At 42.2% G+C, this 20,586-nt stretch overlaps 2 protein-coding genes across 6 annotated transcripts in view; both read left to right on the forward strand.

Moving 5' to 3' along the window:
- Positions 1–8,603, forward strand: part of ARID4B (AT-rich interaction domain 4B) — a 166,550-nt gene extending 157,947 nt beyond the window's left edge. For all 4 annotated transcript variants that reach the window (XR_003309615.2, XM_026455103.1, XM_026455104.1 and 1 more), the window contains 3 exons: positions 441–656; positions 2,697–2,843; positions 6,842–8,603. Coding sequence is in view for 3 of the 4 variants with exons in the window: in XM_026455103.1 (XP_026310888.1) it covers positions 441–656; positions 2,697–2,843; positions 6,842–6,969 (491 nt within the window). In the remaining variant the exon portion in view is untranslated. The remainder of the gene's footprint in view (positions 1–440; positions 657–2,696; positions 2,844–6,841) is intronic.
- Positions 8,604–11,911: 3,308 nt separating this feature from the next.
- RBM34 (RNA binding motif protein 34) overlaps positions 11,912–20,586 on the forward strand; it is a 28,937-nt gene continuing 20,262 nt past the window's right edge. For both annotated transcript variants that reach the window (XM_023216227.1, XM_023216228.2), the window contains exons 1-4: positions 11,912–12,568; positions 12,675–12,849; positions 13,097–13,233; positions 18,670–18,901. In XM_023216227.1, the coding sequence (XP_023071995.1) occupies positions 12,516–12,568; positions 12,675–12,849; positions 13,097–13,233; positions 18,670–18,901 (597 nt within the window). In that variant the 5' untranslated portion in view covers positions 11,912–12,515. The remainder of the gene's footprint in view (positions 12,569–12,674; positions 12,850–13,096; positions 13,234–18,669; positions 18,902–20,586) is intronic.

A 20,586-nucleotide genomic window follows, 5' to 3' on the forward strand; every position in this document is an offset into this window, starting at 1 on the left:
TGAATATGATGATTGTGCATCATTATTTGTTTGTGGCCAAAGGAGTAGGAAAATGTTGCATATACCCAATGTTACACATTGATTGTAGAAGTTTCTACAATTAATCATTTTAAAAGAAGTTATATTTTACTTTATATATTAACATAATACAGTAAAAAGCCATTCAAATGATTACTGTGTATTTGACAGTCTACCAAGCATAATGATAGATTAGTGTGAGTGATTTTAAAAATATGTATATTATTGGCAGTTCAGGTAAGAAGTTTTTTGTTTTTGCTTTTCCTAAGATGCTACTGCGTTTGTATGTTATTTTCCAGATTTCTAGGCAAGTTGTTTTCTGTAGTACTAAATTCAAATGACTAATTTTAAATTATCTACTAAAATCTGTGACAAATTTATTACTATATTTTCGTTTATTAAATCTTTTCTTTCTTTTTCAGCAAATAGTAGTGATAGTGAAGAACTTTCAGCTGGTGAAAGTATAACTAAGGGTCAGCCAGTCAAATCAGTTTCCACTGGAATGAAGTCTCATAGTACCAAATCTCCCGCAAGGACACAGTCTCCAGGAAAATGTGGAAAGAATGGTGATAAGGATCCTGATCTCAAGGAACCCAGTAATCGATTACCCAAAGTTTACAAATGGAGTTTTCAGATGTGTAAGTGACATGTTAAATTGACAAGCATACAGACTTCATCCTAGTAACTTGTTTTGTTTTGTTTTTTGTGACGGAGTCTCACTCTGTTGCCAGGCTGGAGTGCAGTGGTACGATCTTGGCTCTCTATAATCTCTAGCCTCCTGGGTTCAAGCCATCCTCCTGCCTCAGCCTCCCGAGTAGCTGGGATTACAGGCAAGCACCACCACACCCAGCTAATTTTTTTGTGTTTTTAGTAGAGACAGGGTTTCACCATGTTGGCCAGGATGGTCTCCATTTCCTGACCTCATGATCCGCCTACCTCGGCCTCACAAAGTGCTGGGATTATAGGCATGAGCCACTGCGCCAGCCTTTTTTTTTTTTTTTGAGATAGAGTGTGTCACCCAGGCTAGAGTGCAGTGCAGTGGCACAGTCTCTGCTCACTACAGTCTCCCTGGTTCAAATGATTCTCCTGCCTCAACCTCCCGAGTAGTTGGGATTACAGACGCCCACCACCACACCCGGCTAATTTTGTTGTTGTTGTATTTTTAGTGGACACAGGATTTTACCATGTTGGCCAGGCTGGTCTCGAACTCCTGACCTCAGGTGATCCTCCCGCCTCAGCCTCGCAAAGTGCTGGGATTTCGGGCATGAGCCACCATGCCCAGCCCCAATTCTAGTAACTCTTCATGCTAATACTCTGAGAAAGAGACTCTACCAAACTTAATAGATGTATTAATGAATTGCAATGTATAGACCTTATTTGGATCCTGATTTGAATAAATAAGTTGGTTAAAGAAAAATTTGAAGGCAGTTGAGGCAAATATCAACACTGACTAGATATTTCTGATATGACATAGGTAATTTGATTTAAAATTATCTGGTGTTAGGGGTCAGGAATGGATGGGGTGCAGATGATACAAGTTTTGCCATAAATTGATGATTACTGAAGCTGGATGATGAGTACATGGGGTTCACTGTCCTTCTGTCTATACTTTCGTATATGTGAGAAAACTTCATAAATCTTCATTTAAAAAAAGATATATATATATATATATATATATATATATGTATATGTGTGTGTATTTTAAATAGAGACGAGGTCTCACTATGTTGCCCAGGCTAGTCTTGAACTCTTAAGCTCAAGACTGAGCTGATCCTCCCAACTCTGCTTCCCAAAGTGCTAGTATTACAAGTGTGAGCCATCACACCAGCCAATATGTATATTTTTAAAATACTACTCTATAGTTTTTCACACAAGGAAATACCTTAAGTATTCTTAGGAGATGGAAGATTGCTTTAGACTAAGCTTTTTAAAATTGCCTTCTAATTTAAATGTTTCACACACTCTTTAAAAAAACCTAAAAAATAACAGAGAACAGAAGAGAAAAATTTATCCACAGTGTTGTTACTCAAAAAATGTGTACCATTTAGCATTTTGCTGTCTTTCTAGGTTTTTTGTTTTGTTTTTATATTTTTGTTTTTTTAGACAGAGTCTCACTCTGTTGCCCAGGCTGGAGTGCAGTGGCATGATCTGGGCTCACTCCAACCTCCACCTGACGAATTCAAGCGATTCTCCTGCCCCAGCCTACCAAATAGCTGGAATTACAGGCACCTGCCACCACGCCTGGCTAATTTTTGTATTTTTAGTTGAGATAGGGTCTCACCATCTTGGCCAGGCTGATATCGAACTCCTGACCTCGTGATCTGCCCGCCTCGGCCTCCCAAAGTGCTAGGATTACAGGTGTGAACCACCGTGCCCAGTCCCAGTTTTATTTTTAAGTGTGATTTTTTTACTGTGGTGATACTGTATATGGATGTGGATATATGTAGAGCTTAAGGTGTTTAATTCTGTACATATTCATTCAACAAATATTGTGCATTTATTATGTGCCAGGCATTGTTCTAGGCTAGATAAAAAATTTGGATAACAAATATTTTAGAAGCCTTAGTTTTTTAGTTTATCTGCCTCAACCTTATTCAACAACCATGTTCTGTGTTTTCTCCTTTATATGTTAAAATTTTCTTTAAAAACGTCTATTAATGAAAACTTTAAATTTATAGCGGACCTGGAAAATATGACAAGTGCTGAACGCATCACAATTCTTCAAGAAAAGCTTCAAGAAATCAGAAAACATTATCTGTCATTAAAATCTGAAGTAGCTTCCATTGATCGGAGGAGAAAGCGTTTAAAGAAGAAAGAGAGAGAAAGTAAGTGTTTTTACTTTACTTTTATTTATTTATTTATTTTGAGATGGAATTTTGCTCTTGTTGCCAGGCTGGAGTGCAATGGCGGAATCTCGGCTCACTGCAACCCCCACCTCCTGGGTTCAAGCAGTTCTCCTATCTCAGCTTCCCAAGTAGCTGGAATTACAGGCGTGCGCCACCAAGCCCGGCTGATTTTGTATTCTTTAGGTAGAGACAGGGTTTCACCAGGTCAATCAGGCTGGTCTCTAACTCCTGACCTCAGGTGATTCACCTGTCTTGTCCTCCCAAAGTGCTAGGATTACAGGCGTGAGCCACCGTGCCTCGTCAGTATTTTTACTTTATTTAAACATAAACCAGAATTTCTCACTCTGCAGTTAGACTGCCATGACTTTATATCTGTCTGTTTTCAGGCAAATTCTTTAATTTCTTTGTCTTATTTTCCTCATCTCTAAAGTGAAATAATTTGTCTCAAATAAAAACAATTATTTCAGATCATAATATTCACTTTCATAGAGTTTATACTCTACCAAAAACATCCTAATAAGATAATTTCAGATAGTGAAAGCACCATGAAGAAAATACAGTGATGTTAAGGCAGTGATTGGATGGGTTACTTTAGATTACAAATGGTCAGCATATTTTTGTTGACACCTGAATGACACGAGGAAGTGAGATAAATTAAAATCTGGGAGGAGGCTGGTCACAGCGGCTCACGCCTATAATCCCAGCACTTTGGGAGGCCAAGGTGGGTGGATTGCGTGAGGTCACGAGGTTGAGACCAGCCTGGCCAACATAGTGAAACCCTGTCTCTACTAAAAATACAAAAAATTAGCTGTGTGTTGTGGCAGGCGCCTGTAATCCCAGCTGCTTGGGAGGCTGAGGCAGGAGAATTGCTTGAATCCAGGAGGCAGATGTTGCAGTGAACCAAAATCATGCCATTGCACTCCAGCCTGGGCAACAAGAGCTGAACTGTCTCACACAAAAAAAAGACAAGACATCTATCCAGAAACTCCTTCTAAACAGTGTTTTGTAAATATAGTCACCACAAATTCTTTATAATGAATGCTTTTGCTAAATAGAGCCTCTCTACTGGGTTAGCATTAAAAGTCAGTTCCTAAATACTATTTTAAGAAAAATCCGTAGAAAAATGCTTATCCTGGTTACCAAAGAAATGCAAATAAAATAAGGTATCATTCTCTTTTTTTTTTTTTTGAGATGGAATTTCACTCGGTTGCCCAGGCTGGAGTGCAGTGGCGCAGTCGCAGCTCACTGCAACCTCTGCCTCCTGGGTTCAAGTGATTTTCCTGCCTCAGCCTCAAGCGTGCCGCCATGCCCGGCAAATTTTTGTATTTTTAGTAGAGACGGGGTTTCACCATGTTGGCCAGGATGCAGGATGGGCTCGATCTCTTGACTTCCTGATCTACCCGCTTGGGTCTCCCAAAGTGCTGGGATTACAGGCGTGAGCCACTGCGCCCGGCCCAAATAAGGTATCATTCTTACCAAAAAAATTAAAACTAAAACCAATGCAGGAACAGTATAGTGAAATTCATATAAGTTATGAGTTGTAAATATAGTAGAATATTGAGTATTCTACTCAACTTTGAAAAGAAAAAGATCTGTATGTACTGATATGGTACAATCTCTTAAAATGTATTGTTTAAAAAAAAGACACTGAACTGTGCTTCCACTTGTGTTTTGTTTTTGTTTTTTTTTTTTTGAGACGGAGTCTCGGTCAGTCACCAGGCTGGAGTGCAGTGGCGCGATGTTGGCTCACTGCAGTCTCTGCCTTCCGGTTCAAGCGATTCTCCTGCCTCAGCTTCCCGAGTAGCTGGGACTACAGGTGCGTGCCGCCATGCCCAGCTAATTTTTGTATTATTATTATTATTATTATTATTATTATTTTTATTGAGACGGAGTCTTGCTCTGTTGCCCAGGCTGGAGTGCAGTGGCACGATCTCGACTCACTCCAAGCTCCACCTCCCGAGTTGATGCTATTCTCCTGCCTCAGCCTCACAAGTAGTTGGGACTATAGGCGCCTGCCACCACGCCTGGCTAATATTTTGTATTTTTAGTAGAGACTGAGTTTCACGGTGTTAGCCAGGATGGTCTCGATCTCCTGACCTGGTGATCCGCCCACCTCGGCCTCGCAGAGTGCTGGGATTACAGGCGTGAGCCACCGCGCCCGGCCTCTACTTGTGTTTTTAAAGGTGTTGCTATATCTACATATTTTAAGTTTGTATATCATATCTCTAGATTCTAGAGGTAAAATTCCTATAGAACAGGGGTTGCAAACATTTTCTGTAAAGAGACAATAAATACGTTAGGCTTTGTGGGCCATATGGTCTCTGTAGAAGCTACTTATCTCTGCCATGCTAAGTGTGAAATCTCCCATAGGCAATATGTAAACAAATAGGCATGCTGTGTTCCAATACAATTTTCTTTCCAAAGACAAGTAAGCCAGATTTGCCCCTGGGGTGGTTTTTTGCCAGCCTTTCTTCTAGAGTTATAATGAATATGAAGCAACTGGTAACAATGGGGAGGGGAATTTGGGTGATTAGGAGGTTCCTGGATGAGAGGGATATTTACTTTTCTATCTTATTACCCCTGTACTGAATTTTTTAAATCTCTGCATGTATTTAAAAATATTATTTTATGAATACTAATTTATAATAATGAGAGAGGCCAAGCACGGTGGCTCACGCCAGTAATTCCAGCACTTTGGGAGGCGGAGGCAGGCAGATCACCTGAGGTCAGGAGTTCGAGACCAGCCTGGCCAACATGGTGAAACCCCATCTCTACTAAAAATATAAAAATTAGCTGGACATGGATGTGCATGCCTGTAATCCCAGCTACTCAGGAAACTGAGACAGGAGAATTACTTGAACCCGGGAGGCAAAGGTTGCAGTGAGCCGATATTGCATTGCTGCAGGCCAGCCTGGGCAATAGAGCAAGACTCCATCTCAAAACCAAAAAAAGAAAAAAAAAAAAAAAAAAGAAAGAAAAAGGAGGCTGAAGGAGGAGACTGGCGTGAACATGGAAGGCGGAGCTTGCAGTGAGCCGAGATTGCACCACTGCACTCCAGCCTAGGTGACAGAGCTAGACTCCGTCTCAAAAAAAACAAACAAACAGGCCAGGCGTGGTGGCTCACGCCTGTAATCCCAGCACTTTGGGAGGCTGAGACAGGTGGATCACGAGGTCAGGAGATCGAGACCATCCTGGCTAACGTGGTGAAACCCCGTCTCTACTAAAAATACAAAAAAATTAGCCGGCTTGGTGGCGGGCGCCTGTAGTCCCAGCTACTTGGGAGGCTGAGGCAGGAGAATGGCATGAACTCGGGAGGCAGAGCTTGCAGTGAGCCAAGATCGCACCACTGCACTTCACCCTGGGCAGCAGAGCAAGACTCTGTCCCAAAAAAAAAAAAAAAAAAAAAAGACATAAGAGACTTTCTCTGATGAAAATAACGAATGTGTTATTTGCTTTGTAAACCTAGTGGAGGAGAATGCAACAGTTGAGCTATGCACTGTTTTGGTCCAATTTGAAGAAGCAATTAAGCTTCCCATTCTTGTCACCATTTACATGTACAAGAAAACTCCCAAGTACAGAACGATGGAGGAATTAGGAGGGGATAAAAGATTTTTGGATGGATTGCAGTTTTTACCTGTTTTGATGCTTGTTTCACTATTACAAAAAGTGTATTCTATATTTTATTTCTGTGTCTTGTAGACTAGGCACAGTTCTTTCCCTCTTTGACCCACACAGGAGCCTTCCCTGGTCTATCCTTTTTATTACTTCTGTAGTTGGGCACTATCTAGCTTCTTGAGCTACACTAGCTTTTCCTTTCTTTACATTGTGGTACTGTGAGAATTGACCACTGTTGTTGTAAGCTAAATGATTTTGGAGAATATAATGGAATTTTAGTTCAGAGGACTAGTATTTTCTTTCTGTCTATTGTTGGACATACATTTTTATTAAGCTCTTGGTTTGGTCTCCCTTTTCCTTAGGTGCTGCTACATCCTCATCTTCTTCTTCACCTTCATCCAGTTCCATAACAGCTGCTGTTATGTTAACTTTAGCTGAACCATCAATGTCCAGCGCATCACAAAATGGAATGTCAGTTGAGTGCAGGTGACAGCAGGACTTGCTAAAGCACTTTGCACTTAATGGCTGTTGAGGGCCACTTTTTTTTTATACTGCACAGTGGCACAAAAAAATATCAGACAAGCACTATTTTATATTTAAAAATTGTTTCTTGACAAGCTGACTTGGCACTTAAGTGCACTTTTTTATGAAGAAAAAGTACAATGAACTGCTTTTCCTCAAGCAATAATTGTTTCCAACTTGTCTGGGAATTGTGTGTCTGGTAACTTGAAGGCCTTCCACTGTGGCAAATGGAGGCTTTTCACTGCCTGTAGAGACAATACAGTAAGCATAGCTAAGGGGTGGGTCCGAACATGTTAAGATAACTTACTGTATATGTATTCCCTTGTATTTTGTTAAAGCTGGAACATTTGATATTTTTCCATTTATTTATGAAAAAATATGAACCTATTTTCATTTGTACAAGGTAATTGTTTTTTAAAGCAAGTCACCTTAGGGTGGCTTTAATTGTATAAGTCAAGCACATGTAATAAATTCAAAACCTGCAGTTAACAGGATATCAGACATCAATCCTGGTAACCAAATATTAAAGATTCTCTTTAAAATAAAAAGACTGAACATGTTTACAGGTTTGAATTAGGCTAAAAGGTCTTGCAGTGGCTTTTCATGCCCCTTCAAATTGGAATGGAACTACTGTACTTTGCCATTTTTCTATAAATCAGTATTTTTTTTTAATTTTGATATAATACATTGTGTGAAAAAAGAAAATGGCTAATAAACTGTATTAAATCTTAAACAATGTATAAAGATTGTACTTAGCCAGTTCAAAGTGTATATTTATTCATAATGAATTATAACAGTTATATTTTTGTGTTTTCTTGTAAATGTTTCTTTTCCCTTAAATACAGATAATTCATTTGTATTGCTTATTTTATTATGAGCTACAACAAAAGGACTTCAGGAACAAGTAATGTATTAGTATGGTTCAAGATTGTTGATATGAACTGTCTCAAAAGGATGGTGGTTATTTTAAATATAAATAGCTAATGGGGGTGGTAGGCCTTTAAAATTAAATGCCTTGTATAGAATCCAAAATGAATGCAAAATTGTTTTCACTTGTATTGACTTTATGTTGTATGATTCCAATCTCTGTTCTGTTTGGCACTTGTATTTAATTCTTCACCTTTGTAAGACATTTGTATATTGCGGATGTGTTCATTCAAGCTATTTAATACCTGGCACTGTTAATACACAGTACTTTATTGTACAGACTGTTTTACTGTTTTAATTGTAGTTCTATGTACTTTTTTTGGATGGGGCTGGCATGTTTTATTTGTTTCTGGCAATACGACGTGAGAATTTCAATGCGTTTTGTTGTAGATGCTAACGTGTCAGAATCCTTTACATTCAACTTTTCTAAGAAAAGCATTTTCAGTCTTGTAGTGTGTGCTTACAGTAACTAATTTTGTTGAAAACGGTTTCAAGTTATTCAAATTTGTACAGGACTGTAAAGATTTGTTGACAGCAAAATGTTGAAGAAAAAGCTTATAGAATAAAAGCTATAAAGTATATATTAGGATCTGCAAACAATGAAGAATTATGTAATATATTGTACAAATGTAAGCAAAGGCTCTGAAATAAAATGCCATAGTTTGTGAATCCTTGATTTTTGTTTCTAGAAGATTTAGTAATTTTACATTTCTGTATGTGATGACTGACTGGAACATACATATCCAGCATGCATTATCACGGGATTAATTGATACACAAAAAGGAAGATTCTACCTATGAAAATTAAAAGTCCATTAACCAGATAAGGAATGTATTAGACATTCTTTTTTTTTTTTTTTTTTTTTTGGACATGGAGTCTTGCTCTGTCACCCAGGCTAGAGTGCAGTGGCGCAATCTCAGCTTACTGCAACTTCCACCTCCCGGGTTCAAGCAATTCTCTAGCTTCAGCCTTCCATGTAGCTGGGATTATAGGCACCTGCCAGCACGCCTGGCTGATTTTTGTATTTTTAGCAGAGACGATGTTTCACCATACTGGTCAGGCTGGTCTCAAACTCCTGACCTCATGTGATCCACCCATCTTGGCCTCCCAGTGTGCTGGGATTACAGGCCTGAGCCACCGCACCCGACCTAGGCATTCTTTTATCTTTGCATACACTATTTTGCTTCAGTCTGAATTTAAATATTTTTCTTATCACTTGGAGAATTGTCCAAATTAGAAAATTATTATTTTTTTATTTAACACTTGAAACCATTACCAGCAGCTTTTAAAAATTTTTTAATTTAGACCCTTTTGGGTCTTTTATACTTCAGTGTGTTCTATTGCACATTGCAATCATCTGGACATTGTTAAAAGTATATTCAGTACTCACACCCCACTCCCAAGGAGTTATATTTTTGGGGGTAGTACCTGGATGTTGATCTTTAATTTTTAAGGGTCTCCAGTGGTATTAATATGCATCTGGGTTGAGAAACACTGCTTTGCCGCAGACTTTTAAAAATCCATAATCTAGTTTTTTTGGGCCGACTTACTGGACTTTCTACCAAAAGAAAACCTTTAATACAAAGGCCAAGCGTGGTGGCTCAATACTTGTAATCCCAGCACTTTGGGAGGTTGCGGCGAGTGGATCACCCGAGGTCAGGACAAAACCAGCCTGACCAACATGGTGAAACCCTGTCTTTACTAAAAATGCCAAATTAGCTGGTCATGGTGGCACATGCCTGTAATCCCAGCTACTAGGGAGGCTAAGACAGGAGAATCGCTTGAACCCAGGAGGTGGAGGTTGCAGTGAGCCGAGATTGCACCATTGCACTCCAGCCTGGGCAACAAGATCAAAACTCAGTCTCAAAAAGAGAAGGGAAATAAACTTTTTTAAGGCCTAGAAAGCTCAAATACATATTTTTTAAAGCATCTTTGTGGTGGCCTTTTATTTTCACAAAAATTAGTTTAAGGGATGATCTTTTAAATCTGTGGAATGATGCTTCCCAAAAGGAATTCCTAGAATACTGGTCCCTGGAAATGCTCTGGGAATTTACAACCAAATATATTTTGGGAAATCTATGTATAGCACATTCTTTTCTTAGATAATCACAGTGTTTGCATATTAAAAACTTGGAGAGAAGGTCTGTGAAGAGATCCCTGCCTAAATAACCCTTTACCCTACTGTTTTCAATCCTACCTAATCATGAAACCCTGTTTTTTGAGGAGCTTTTAATATCATGTACTGAGTATGTTATAGAAACAGTGCTGAATAGGGGAATTGTTCCAAATTTTGTTGGAGTCGAGATTTACACCTTTGTGCCTCTGTCTCACCTGCCTTCTTGTTCTACTTCCTAGCTTCTTAGGAGGGTTTGAGGATTTTATTGTATTAGTAGAATTGACCTATGTCTACTTATGGTCACCTAAACTAGACTTTAATAAGTTAGTTTACAATTAACATATTAAGATGGTATATTTTTCTTTTTTCTTTTTCTTTTTTTGAGAAGGAGTCTTGCCCAAGGCTGGATGGAGTGCAGTGGCACAATCTTGGCTCACTGCAACCTCTGCCTCCCAGGTTCAAGTGATTCTCCTACCTCAGCCTCCCAAGTAGCTAGAACTACAGGCACCTGTCACCACACCTGGCTAATTCTTGTATTTTTAGTAGAGGGGGTGTTTCACTGTGTTAGCCAGGATGGGCTCGATCTCTTGACCTCATGATCTGCCCGCCTTGGCCTCCCAACGTGTTGGGATTACAGGCCGGGCCACCGCGCCCGGCCAAGATGACAGGTTTCTTAACGGTGTTCTCCAAAACTTTTTTTTTTCCTACTGAAAAAACTTAGAGCGGGGTCTTGTTAATTTCTTTCGTTTTGTTTTAGACAGAATCTCGCTCTGTTGCCCAGGCTGGAATGCAATGGCGCAATCTCGGCTCACTGCAACCTCTGCCTCCCTGGTTCAAGCCATTCTCCTGCATCAGCCTCCCGACTAGCTGGGATTACAGGCGCCCGCCACCACGCCCAGCTAATTTTTGTATTTTTAGTAGAGATGGGGTTTCACCATGTTGGCCAGGCTGGCCTGAAAATCCTGACCTCAGATGATCCACCCACCTCGGCCTCCCAAAGTGCTGGGATTACAGGCGTGACCCACTGCACCCGGCCTCCTTTTGTTTTTTTTTGTGACGGAGTTTTGCTCGTGTTGCCAGACTTTAGTGCAAATGGTGCAGTCGTGGATCTGAAACTCCCAGGCTTGCATTCCTTCCGCCTTGGTCTCCCAAAGTGCTGGGATTATAGGCGTGAGCCACCATGCCCCACCATGTCCTCATATTTCAAACTCTCAAAGCGGTCAGTGATCTCTAAATGGTTAAAAACAGCACCGAATGGCAATCAAGATAATTTTAAAACTATCTCCAACCACAGCTTCTTTCGTAGTCTGTTTTCTTATGTAAGTATCTGCTACCTAGCTGGGTGTGGTGGGTCATACCTGTAATCCCAGGACGCTGGGAGGTCAAGGCGAGCGGATCATCTGAGGTCGGGAATTCGAGACCAGCCTGACCAACATGGAGAAACCCTGTCTCTGCTAAAAATATAAAATTAGCCAGGCGTGGTGGCACATGCCTGTAATCCCAACTACTCGGGAGGCTGAGGTAAGAGAATCGCTTGAACCGGGGAGGTGGAGGTTGCAATGAGCCAAGATCAGGCGCGGAGCACGAAGGTCCCCCTCTAATTCGTTTTCTGTAGAGAGGAAGTTTTGCTAGATCGACCAGGCTGGTTTCAGACTCCTAGTCCTCACGCATTACTCCTGCTTCGGCCTCCAAATGTGTTGGGATTACAGGCGAGCCACTGCGCCTGGCTGCAAAGAAACATTGTCTAAGTTAGTATCTGAGCTAGGCCTTGAAGAATGGGCATTATTTTGCAGGAGGGGAAAGGGGAGGGCAATTACAACAGAGGGGACAAGAATAACAACTGTAGAGGCGGTGGAAAAAGCAGGCTAAAATGTCAGGGGCTGGAGGGAGATGAGTCTGGGAAGACGGGCTGAGAACACCTTGAAGAGTTTTGAATGCCAAGTATCTACTTTTCCAGGTAGAATAGCAGGGCCGTATTACAATCTTTCGAATTTGTATGTTAACGTGACTCGTTAGAGGTGTGGTCTTTATTTTGGAATAATGTCATATTTCAGAAAAGTTGCCAGAAGAGTACAAAGAACTCTTTGTAGTCTTAACAGCGATTAGCCAGTTGTAAACACCCTACTGCGTTCACCCGCAACCTCATTTCTTGCCAAACCTCCCTCTTTTTCAACAAGTCAGTATTTTACGTATTTCTCCCTTGGCTTGGGTGGACACCCCGCTCCTAGCCTGGCTGATTCTTCACACTGCAGGCTTCAATCACTCCCAGAAGACGTCCTTCACTCCCAAAATGAGGCTTCTCTGAAACGGCAAGGACCACCAACCAAATAGGACAAACCTGACGCCTCACCGAGCGCCTCCCACCGCGGCTTCGCGGCCGACTGCCTGGGCGTGGCCCGAGAGCGGAAGTGCCCGGAACCCGGAAGTGCGAGCTCGCGGGCCGTTGCCGTCTGGGAGTTCTCGGAGTAAGAATGGCCTTGGAAGTGATGAACAAACGGAAGAGAAAGAGAAGTGTCGAGGAGGGGTGAGTGGCGCGCGGCACGAGTAGCTGGGGAGGGATGTTGTACGTTCCCTCGTGCTGGCGAAGCGGTGGTGCGTGGCGTGGCTGAGTTTCTGGCGTCCGTTTCTAGAGAGAACGCTGACGACGGCGTTCGCGGGAGTCCGCCGGGAGACTACAGGGTTGGACAGGTCGCCAGTAGCTTATGCCGCGGCGAGCTCCATTCCAGAGGTGGCACCGGTCGGCTGGCGGCCCTCTTCAGTTCTCTGGAGCCCCAGATTCAACCCGTGTACGTGTCTGTGCCTAAAGTAAGTCACTGGGCTTTCTTCCCGAATAGCTGGTTAAAACCACTTACATATGAAACAGTCTTCTTACCTACCGCGTGAAGCGCGGTTTCTAAAGGGGGCACACAGGATTCATTGTAAGTAACCTTTCGTGACTCTTCATACCAGTGAGAGAGAGGAGATGCTCATTTAGAAAGACCACTAAATTATGGCTTAGGGTCAGAATTCTAAAAGGATGGGGTCTCATATATAACTTCAAACTTTTAAAAAGGAAACCATCAAAAAAAGGAAACGGAATGAGGTGGAAGAAAGTACATCCCAGATTGAAAGACCACTTTTGCAAGAACCTGCAAAAAAAGTGAAAGCGAAGAAGAAACACACTAACGCAGAGAAAAAGTTGGCAAACAGGTTGGTAAAATTCTCTTATTTGATGTTAAAGAAATTGGGTGGTAAAGAAATTAACATTCCTATACCTGCAATATTCGTCTTAGTTTTATCTCATTTCATATTTCTACTTTTTTTCAAAACTTTTATTATGGAAAATCCAGTACATATAGAAAAGTTGAAAAGGCTAAGAAACCGCATGTACTCAGCATCAGCAATTTAATACTTGGCCAACCTTTTTGTATTTTTACCCCACTCATATACCCCCTCATTATTTGTTTTTGTTTGTTTGTTTTGAGATGGAGTCTTGATGCCATGCCCAGGCTGGAGTAGAAGTGCATTGATATCAGCTCACTGCAGCCTCCCCTTCCCAGGTTCAAGTGATTCTGCTGCCTCAGCCTGAGTAGCTGGGACTACAGGTGTGCGCCGCCATGCCCTGCTCATTTTTGTATTTTTAGTCGAGACAGGGTTTCACCATGTTGGCCAGGCAGGTGTCAAACTCCTGACCTCAAGCGGTCTGCCTGCCTGGGCCTCCCAAAGTGTTGGAATTACAGGTGTGAGCCACCGCGCCCAGCCACCCCCTCGTTATTTGGAAGCAAAAGGAAAACTTATGTTTCATCTATAAATAATTCAGCATGTATATAAAAGAGTTTGGTTTGCTTTTTTTTTTTTTTTTTTAAAAGAGTTTCGCTCTTTTTGCTCAGGCTGGAGTGCAGTGACCCGATCTCAGCTACTGCAACCTCGGCCTCCTGTGTTTAAGTGATTCTCCTGCCTCAGGTCTCCTGAGGATCTGGGATTACAGGCGTCACCCTGCCTGGTTAATTTTTTTTGTGTTTTTAGGAGAGACAGAGTTTCATCATGTTGGCCAGGTTGGTCTTGAACTCCTGACCTCAGGTGATCCACCTGTCTTGGTCTCCCAAAGTGCAGGGATTACAGGTATGAGCCACTGCGCGGCCTGGTTTACTGTTGTCTGGTTGGTTTTGTTTTGTTTTGTTTTGAGATGGAGTCTCACTCTGTCGCCCAGGCTGGAGTGCAGTGGTGCAATCTCGGCTCACTGCAACCACTGCCTCCCGGGTTCAAGTGATTCTTCTGCCTCAGCCTCCCGAGCAGCTGGGACTATGGGCGTGTGCCACCACACCCAGCTAATTTTTGTATTCTTACTAGAGACGGGGTGTCACCATATTACCAGTCTGGTCTTGAACTCTTGACCTCATGATCCACCCCTCAGCCTCCCAAGGTTCTGGGATTACATATGTGAGCCACCGCACAAGTATGTTTAAGAACACGTTTGCTGTTCTTAAATTTATTCTTTACCCTCATTAACATTTTTTTTTTTTTTTTTGAGGTGAGGTCTGGCTCTGTCACACAGGTTGGAGTGCAGTGGTGCAATTGTGGCTCACTGCAACCTCTGCCTCGTAGACTCAATCCAGCCGCCTGCCTCAGCCTCCTGAGTTGTTTAGACTATAGGCACACACCACCATGCCCAGCTAAGTTTTGTATTTTTTGTAGAGACGGGATTTTGCTATGTCTCCCAGGCTGGTCGCAAACTCCTGGACTCAAGTCATCCAGGCAGCTTTTTTTTTTTTTTTTTTAATTAGAAAAATAGAGACAGGGTCTCACTATGTTACCCAGGCTAGTCCTCAACTCCTGGGATCAAACTATCCTCCTACCTCCGCCTCCCAAAGTGCTAGGATTACAGGCATGACCTACCATGCCCAGCCAGCATAACGTTGTTTAACAGTGTATTTGAATCATGATCCAAATAGTGATCCCATCACATGTACCTAGGTAACAGTCTTCATTCCTCTCTTCTTTGTCACTCTCCTCAAACCCCTTATTTCCTTTTCCCTTTTCTCCTTTCAACTGAAGACCTTTTTACCAGTTCTGGAGCTATTAATCACTAACAGTTGGGAACTGCTATTTTTGTCCTCCTATTTAAACTTAATGTATCTGTACACAGCCTTGTTTCTTCCCCTCTTTCTTAGGTGTCTTCCCTCTTGTCCAATATTAACTCAGCCACCTGGTTGCTGTGTGTACCGTGTATGTTCTTCTGCCATTTTAGAGACTGTGCCATCAGATCCATCCACATTCCCCTCTTTCCCTTGTCACTCATTTTTTTGTTGTTGTTGTTTTTGTTTTGAGATGGAGTTTCGCTGTTGTCGCCCAGGCTGGAGAACAATAGTGCAATTTCGGCTCACTGCAACCTCTGCCTCCAGGTTGAAGTGATTCTCCTGCCTCAGCCTCCTGAGTAGCTGGGATTACAGGCACCCACCACCATACCCAGCTAATTTTTGTGTTTTTTCAGTAGAAATGGGATTTCACATGTTGACCAGGCTGGCCTCGAACTCCTGACCTCAGGTGATCCACCAGCCTCAGCCTCCCAAAGTGCTGGGATTACAGGCGTGAGCCACTGTGCCTGGCCCTTATCCCTCTTTCTACTATATAGATGTGGTCAAGATTCTAATCTTTAAAAAGGACATTCCCCCCAACCACCAAAAAAAAAAAAAACCCATATAATTGCGTGTCTCTGTTTGCTGCCATTCCCACAGTCCTTCCCTTCAGTCTAGCTTTTAGGAAAAGCAGTCTGTTCTTTTACTTTCTCTCTTTTCTTGACTCTGTTCACCCTTCCACGCACTTACATTCTGGTGGTGGCGGGTTTTATTCTCTGTCCTGACTGTGCCAGTGAAGCAGTGCTCACTGAGGCCACCCTGACCTCTCTGACATTGTAATGGGCAGTGCAGCTTTTGTCTTATGAGTCCTCTGTTACCCTTCACGTAGCTGCTTTTCTTGTTGAAGCTACTGGATTCTCTGAGAAAAATCTCTTCTGATTGTCCTCTTGACCAATTCTTTCTTGGGGTTATTGTGGTATCTTTTCCTCTGACTGCTCTTTAAATGTGCATTTCCCTAAGGGGTCTCATTCTTGGTCATGTTCTTTTGACCCTTTGTCACCCTTTGTTGGGGGCAGTATCTCTTGTGCCCACCATGATCTCTCTCCTGATCTCCAGACATGTATGTTTGTTTGCCTCCTGGCATTTGCACCTCTTTTTCCCCTGTGTACCTCCAGGTAAGAATGCTCCACTGGGAGCTCATCATTCTCATCAGACCTGTTCCTTGGCATGAGTGCTACCACTAGCCTTCTAGTTGCCTAAGTTAGTTGCCCGAGAGTCATCCTGTCTTCTTTCCTCTCCTTGCTTAGCTAATCAGTTGCCAAGTCCTGATGATGCTTTTTTTAAATTATCTCTTTAATCTGCCTTTTCCTCTTCACCTCCTTCCCTGCTCTGGTCAGTCTGATTAGTCTTCTCAGATACACACTGTTGTAACCATATCCTTACTGGTCTCCCTTCTCCAACCTTATCCCCTTTCTAATTACCTTCCACTCTTCTGCCCAAATGGTCTTTTTTAGATGCTCTCAGTCTTCAGTGTCTCCTCATCTTCAATAGGATGAAATCTAACCACATTTGTGTAACAGTGAAGGTCCCTCCTGACCTGGTTCCTACCTTACTGTACTGTCTCATTTCCTTTCACTCCTGCTAGGCACTTTATATACTGTGGTGAGCAAAACACTAGACATGGACCCTGTCCTCAGGGGAGGAGTAATAACAGTCAGCTTTTATTGGACTGTGTGCCAGCCACTGATTTCCTCTTCTGAGAAGCCTTTCTTGTTTATGTGTGCATACCATATATCATAGCTGTTACTATGTTATTGTGAACTTGGTCTGTCTTTTCACTAGACTACTGGAGGCCTTTGATTGTTTCTTTATCTTTGTATCCTCAGAGCATAAAACTGAGTAGGAACCTGGTAACTATTTGCTGATGAGTTGAGTCATTTTTATGATTCTTACTGGCTCTTCTCTTCCCTCACTCCTTAATATCCTTTAGTTCTCCTTTCAGATTGATGCTCAGACCTTGCTTATCCATATCCAGCAATACTTTATATTGTATTTACCATTTCACAATTTACTTTTGGTAAGAGTCCTTTAAATATTACAGAAGTATTAGAAGTAGGGAATCTGGTTTTTCCTATTGGCCATGTTGCTTGTACAGAGTAAGTAAGTACTCTGCTGCCATATTAACCTTTTTAGAGTCTCAGGGAGTGTGATAGTGCCCCTAAAGGTCTAGAGTAGAAAATGAAATTAGGCATTGATAGAATGTAAACTAAATCTCCAAGAGCTTTAAGTGAATCAGCTTCTGTTTAGATGAACTTGCTGCTGCTGTTGCCTGGCAGATTTAATGTGTTCAAAAATTGAGCTTCACTTACTCTTGCAGGTGCAGTGGTTCATGCCTGTGACTCTAGCACTTTGGGAGGCTGAAGTGGGCGAATGGCTTGAGCTCAGGAATTCAAGACCAGCCTGGGCAACATAGCAAAACCCTGTCTCTACAAAAGAAATATAAAAGGAAACCGGGCGTGGTGGTTCATGCGTGTAATCACAGCACTTTGGGAGGCCGAGGCACGTGGATCAAGAGGCCAGGAGTTTGAGACTAGCATGGCCAACACAGTAAAACCCCGTCTCTACTTAAAAAAAAATTAGCTGGGTGTGGTGGCAGGCGCCTGTAATCCCAGTTACTTGGGAGGCTGAGGCAGGAGAATTGTTGTGAACCACGGAGGCAGAGGTTGCAGTGAGCTGAGATTGCACCACTATACTCCAGTCTGGGCGACAGAGCTAGACTCTGTCTCAGAAATATGTGTGTGTGTGTGTATATATATGTGTGTGTATATATGTGTATATACATATGTGTATATGTGTATATATATTTATGTGTATGTATAAAAGGCTCACACCTTAGTCCCAGCACTTTGGGAGACTGAGGTGGGCAGATCACTTGAGGTCAGGAGTTCAAGACCAGCCTGGCCAACATGATGAAACCCTGTCTCTACTAAAAATAAAAAAATTAGCCAGGCGTGATGGCAGGCACCTGTAATCCCAGCTACTTGGGAGGCTGAGGCAGGAGAATCACTTGAACCCGAGAGGCAGAGGTTGCAGTGAGCCGAAATTGCACTATTGCACTCCAGCCTGGGTGACAGAGCAAAACTCCGTCTCAAAAAAAAAAAAAAAAAAATTTAGCCAGGTGTGGTGGCATGCGCCTGTGGTCCCAGTTACTTGGAAGGCTGAGGTGGGAGGATTGCCTGAACCTGGGAGGTTGAGGCTGCAGTGAGCTGTGATTACGCTGCTACACTCCAGCCTGGGTGATAGAGCGAGACCCTGTCTCCAGAAAAAAAAAAAGAGCTTAACTTTTTCTAACTCTTGAGTTAAATCATTTTTTTTTCTAAAGATACTAGTCAGTTTCTAGATAAAGCTGCTTTAAAAATTTTGATATATTTGTGAGTGGTAAATCTAGGAAAATTCAGAAGACATTGCAAAATATTTCTAATTGGGAAGGTAGGGCTGCGCTTTGTCAAATACTAGACCTACCTGGTATGACTCTTACTGCTTGTTTTGTTTTATTTTTTGCCTTAAAAAGGGAAAGTGCTCTAGCGAGTGCTGATTTAGAAGAAGAAATTCACCAGAAACAAGGGCAGAAAAGGAAAAATTCTCAACCTGGTGTTAAAGTAGCAGATAGAAAAATACTTGATGATATAGATGACACAGTTGTCAGTCAAAGAAAGAAAATTCAAATCAACCAAGAAGAAGAGAGATTAAAGAACGAGAGAACTGTATTTGTTGGGAATTTGCCTGTTACATGTAATAAGAAGGTAAGTTTGTGTATAGTAAAATTTTAGAGAAGTGAATAACTTTGTTCTTCCTGTGTTGAATAAGCATTCAATAATAAGTCATGGCTCTAACTTCATTGTAAATTATTACATAAATCATCCTAATATAAATGGATTCCAATATCCACCCCCTCCTTTTCATTCCTGCAGTCCCTGCCCTAATTCAGGCTTTTGCAGATTATATTTGAATACTGCAGTGATGTCCTGCCTGGTTTCTTTCTTTCAGCCTTATCTCCTGTTATGTGCCACTAGAATATAAGCTCCATATGTTTAAAGATGTTTTTCTTTTTTCTTTTCTTTTTCCAGATAGGTTGTCACTATCACCTAGGCTGGAGTGTAGTGCCATGATCATTGCTCACTGCAGCCTCAAACTCCTGAACTCAAGTGATCTTACTGCCTCAGCCTCCTGAGAAGCTGGGACTACAGACGCATGCCACCATGTCTGGCTACTTTTTGTATTTTTTTGTGGAGACAGGTTCTCGCTGTGTTGCCCAGGCTGGTCTCAAACTCCTGGGCTCAAGCGATCTGCCCTTCTTAACCTCCCAAGGTGCTGGGACTTCAGGCATGAGCCACTGGGCCTGATCCTCTTTTTTTCATCATTCTGGCTCTCTTTTTTTTTTTTTTGAGACAATCTCACTCTGTCACCCAGGCTGGAGTGCAGTGGTGTGATCTCGACTTACTGCAAGCTCCGCCTCCCGGGTTCACGCCCTTCTCCTGCCTCATCCTCCCGAGTAGCTGGGACTACAGGTGCCTGCCACCACACCTGGCTAATTTTTTGTATTTTTAGTAGAGATGGGATTTCACTATGCTAACGAGTATAGTCTTGATCTCATGACCTTGTGATCCGCCTGCCTCGGCCTCCCAAAGTGCTGGGATTACAGGCGTGAGCCACCGTGCTCAGCCTCATTCTGTCTCTTGACACCTGAAATGGTGCCTTGTGCCTGGTAAATATGTGTTGTTTAAAGAATGACGATGTCCTGCATTTCTTCCATTGTGTGAGGATCGCTGAAGCAAAACCTGCCCTTTGTTTCTGCATGTTCATGTGATAGTAACTGTTGAAATCCTTAGCTCAGCATCCTGCTCATATTTTGAAGGACAATTTAAACTCTACTTCATTAAAAACAGTAGAAAAACCTTTTTGAGGCCAGGCGTGGTGTCCCACACCTGTAATCCCAGCACTCTGGAAAGCCAAGGCGGGCGGATCCTCTGAGGTAGGGAGTTCGAGACCAGCCTGGCCAACATGGTGAAACCCCTTCTCTACTAAAAGTTCAAAAAATTAGCTGGATGTGGTGACACATGCCTGTAATCACAGCTATTTGGAGGCTGAGGAAGGAGAATTGCTCGAACCCGGGAGGGGGAGGTTGCAGAAGCCAAGAGTGTGCCACTGTACTGCATCCAGCCTGTGTAACAGAGTGAGACTCCGTCTCAAAAAAAAAGGTTATTCCTGGTTTAAACCAATGTGAAAACAAGAGAGAATCTATGGAAGGTGTAAGTCTATCTTTAATTTACATGTGATAAAGGTTATAAAAGATTGAAAGAAAAGCATTATACATCCAATGGATACTAATAGGAGCTTGAATTGTGTGTTTTTTTTTTTTTTTTAGACAGAATCTCACAAGTTTCAGTAAAATTTTTTTGTTCATCCAACTGAATAGTCACCTGCTTTT

The sequence above is a fragment of the Piliocolobus tephrosceles genome, chromosome 1 (assembly GCF_002776525.5).
Source record: "Piliocolobus tephrosceles isolate RC106 chromosome 1, ASM277652v3, whole genome shotgun sequence".
Classification (NCBI taxonomy): Eukaryota; Metazoa; Chordata; class Mammalia; order Primates; family Cercopithecidae; genus Piliocolobus; species Piliocolobus tephrosceles.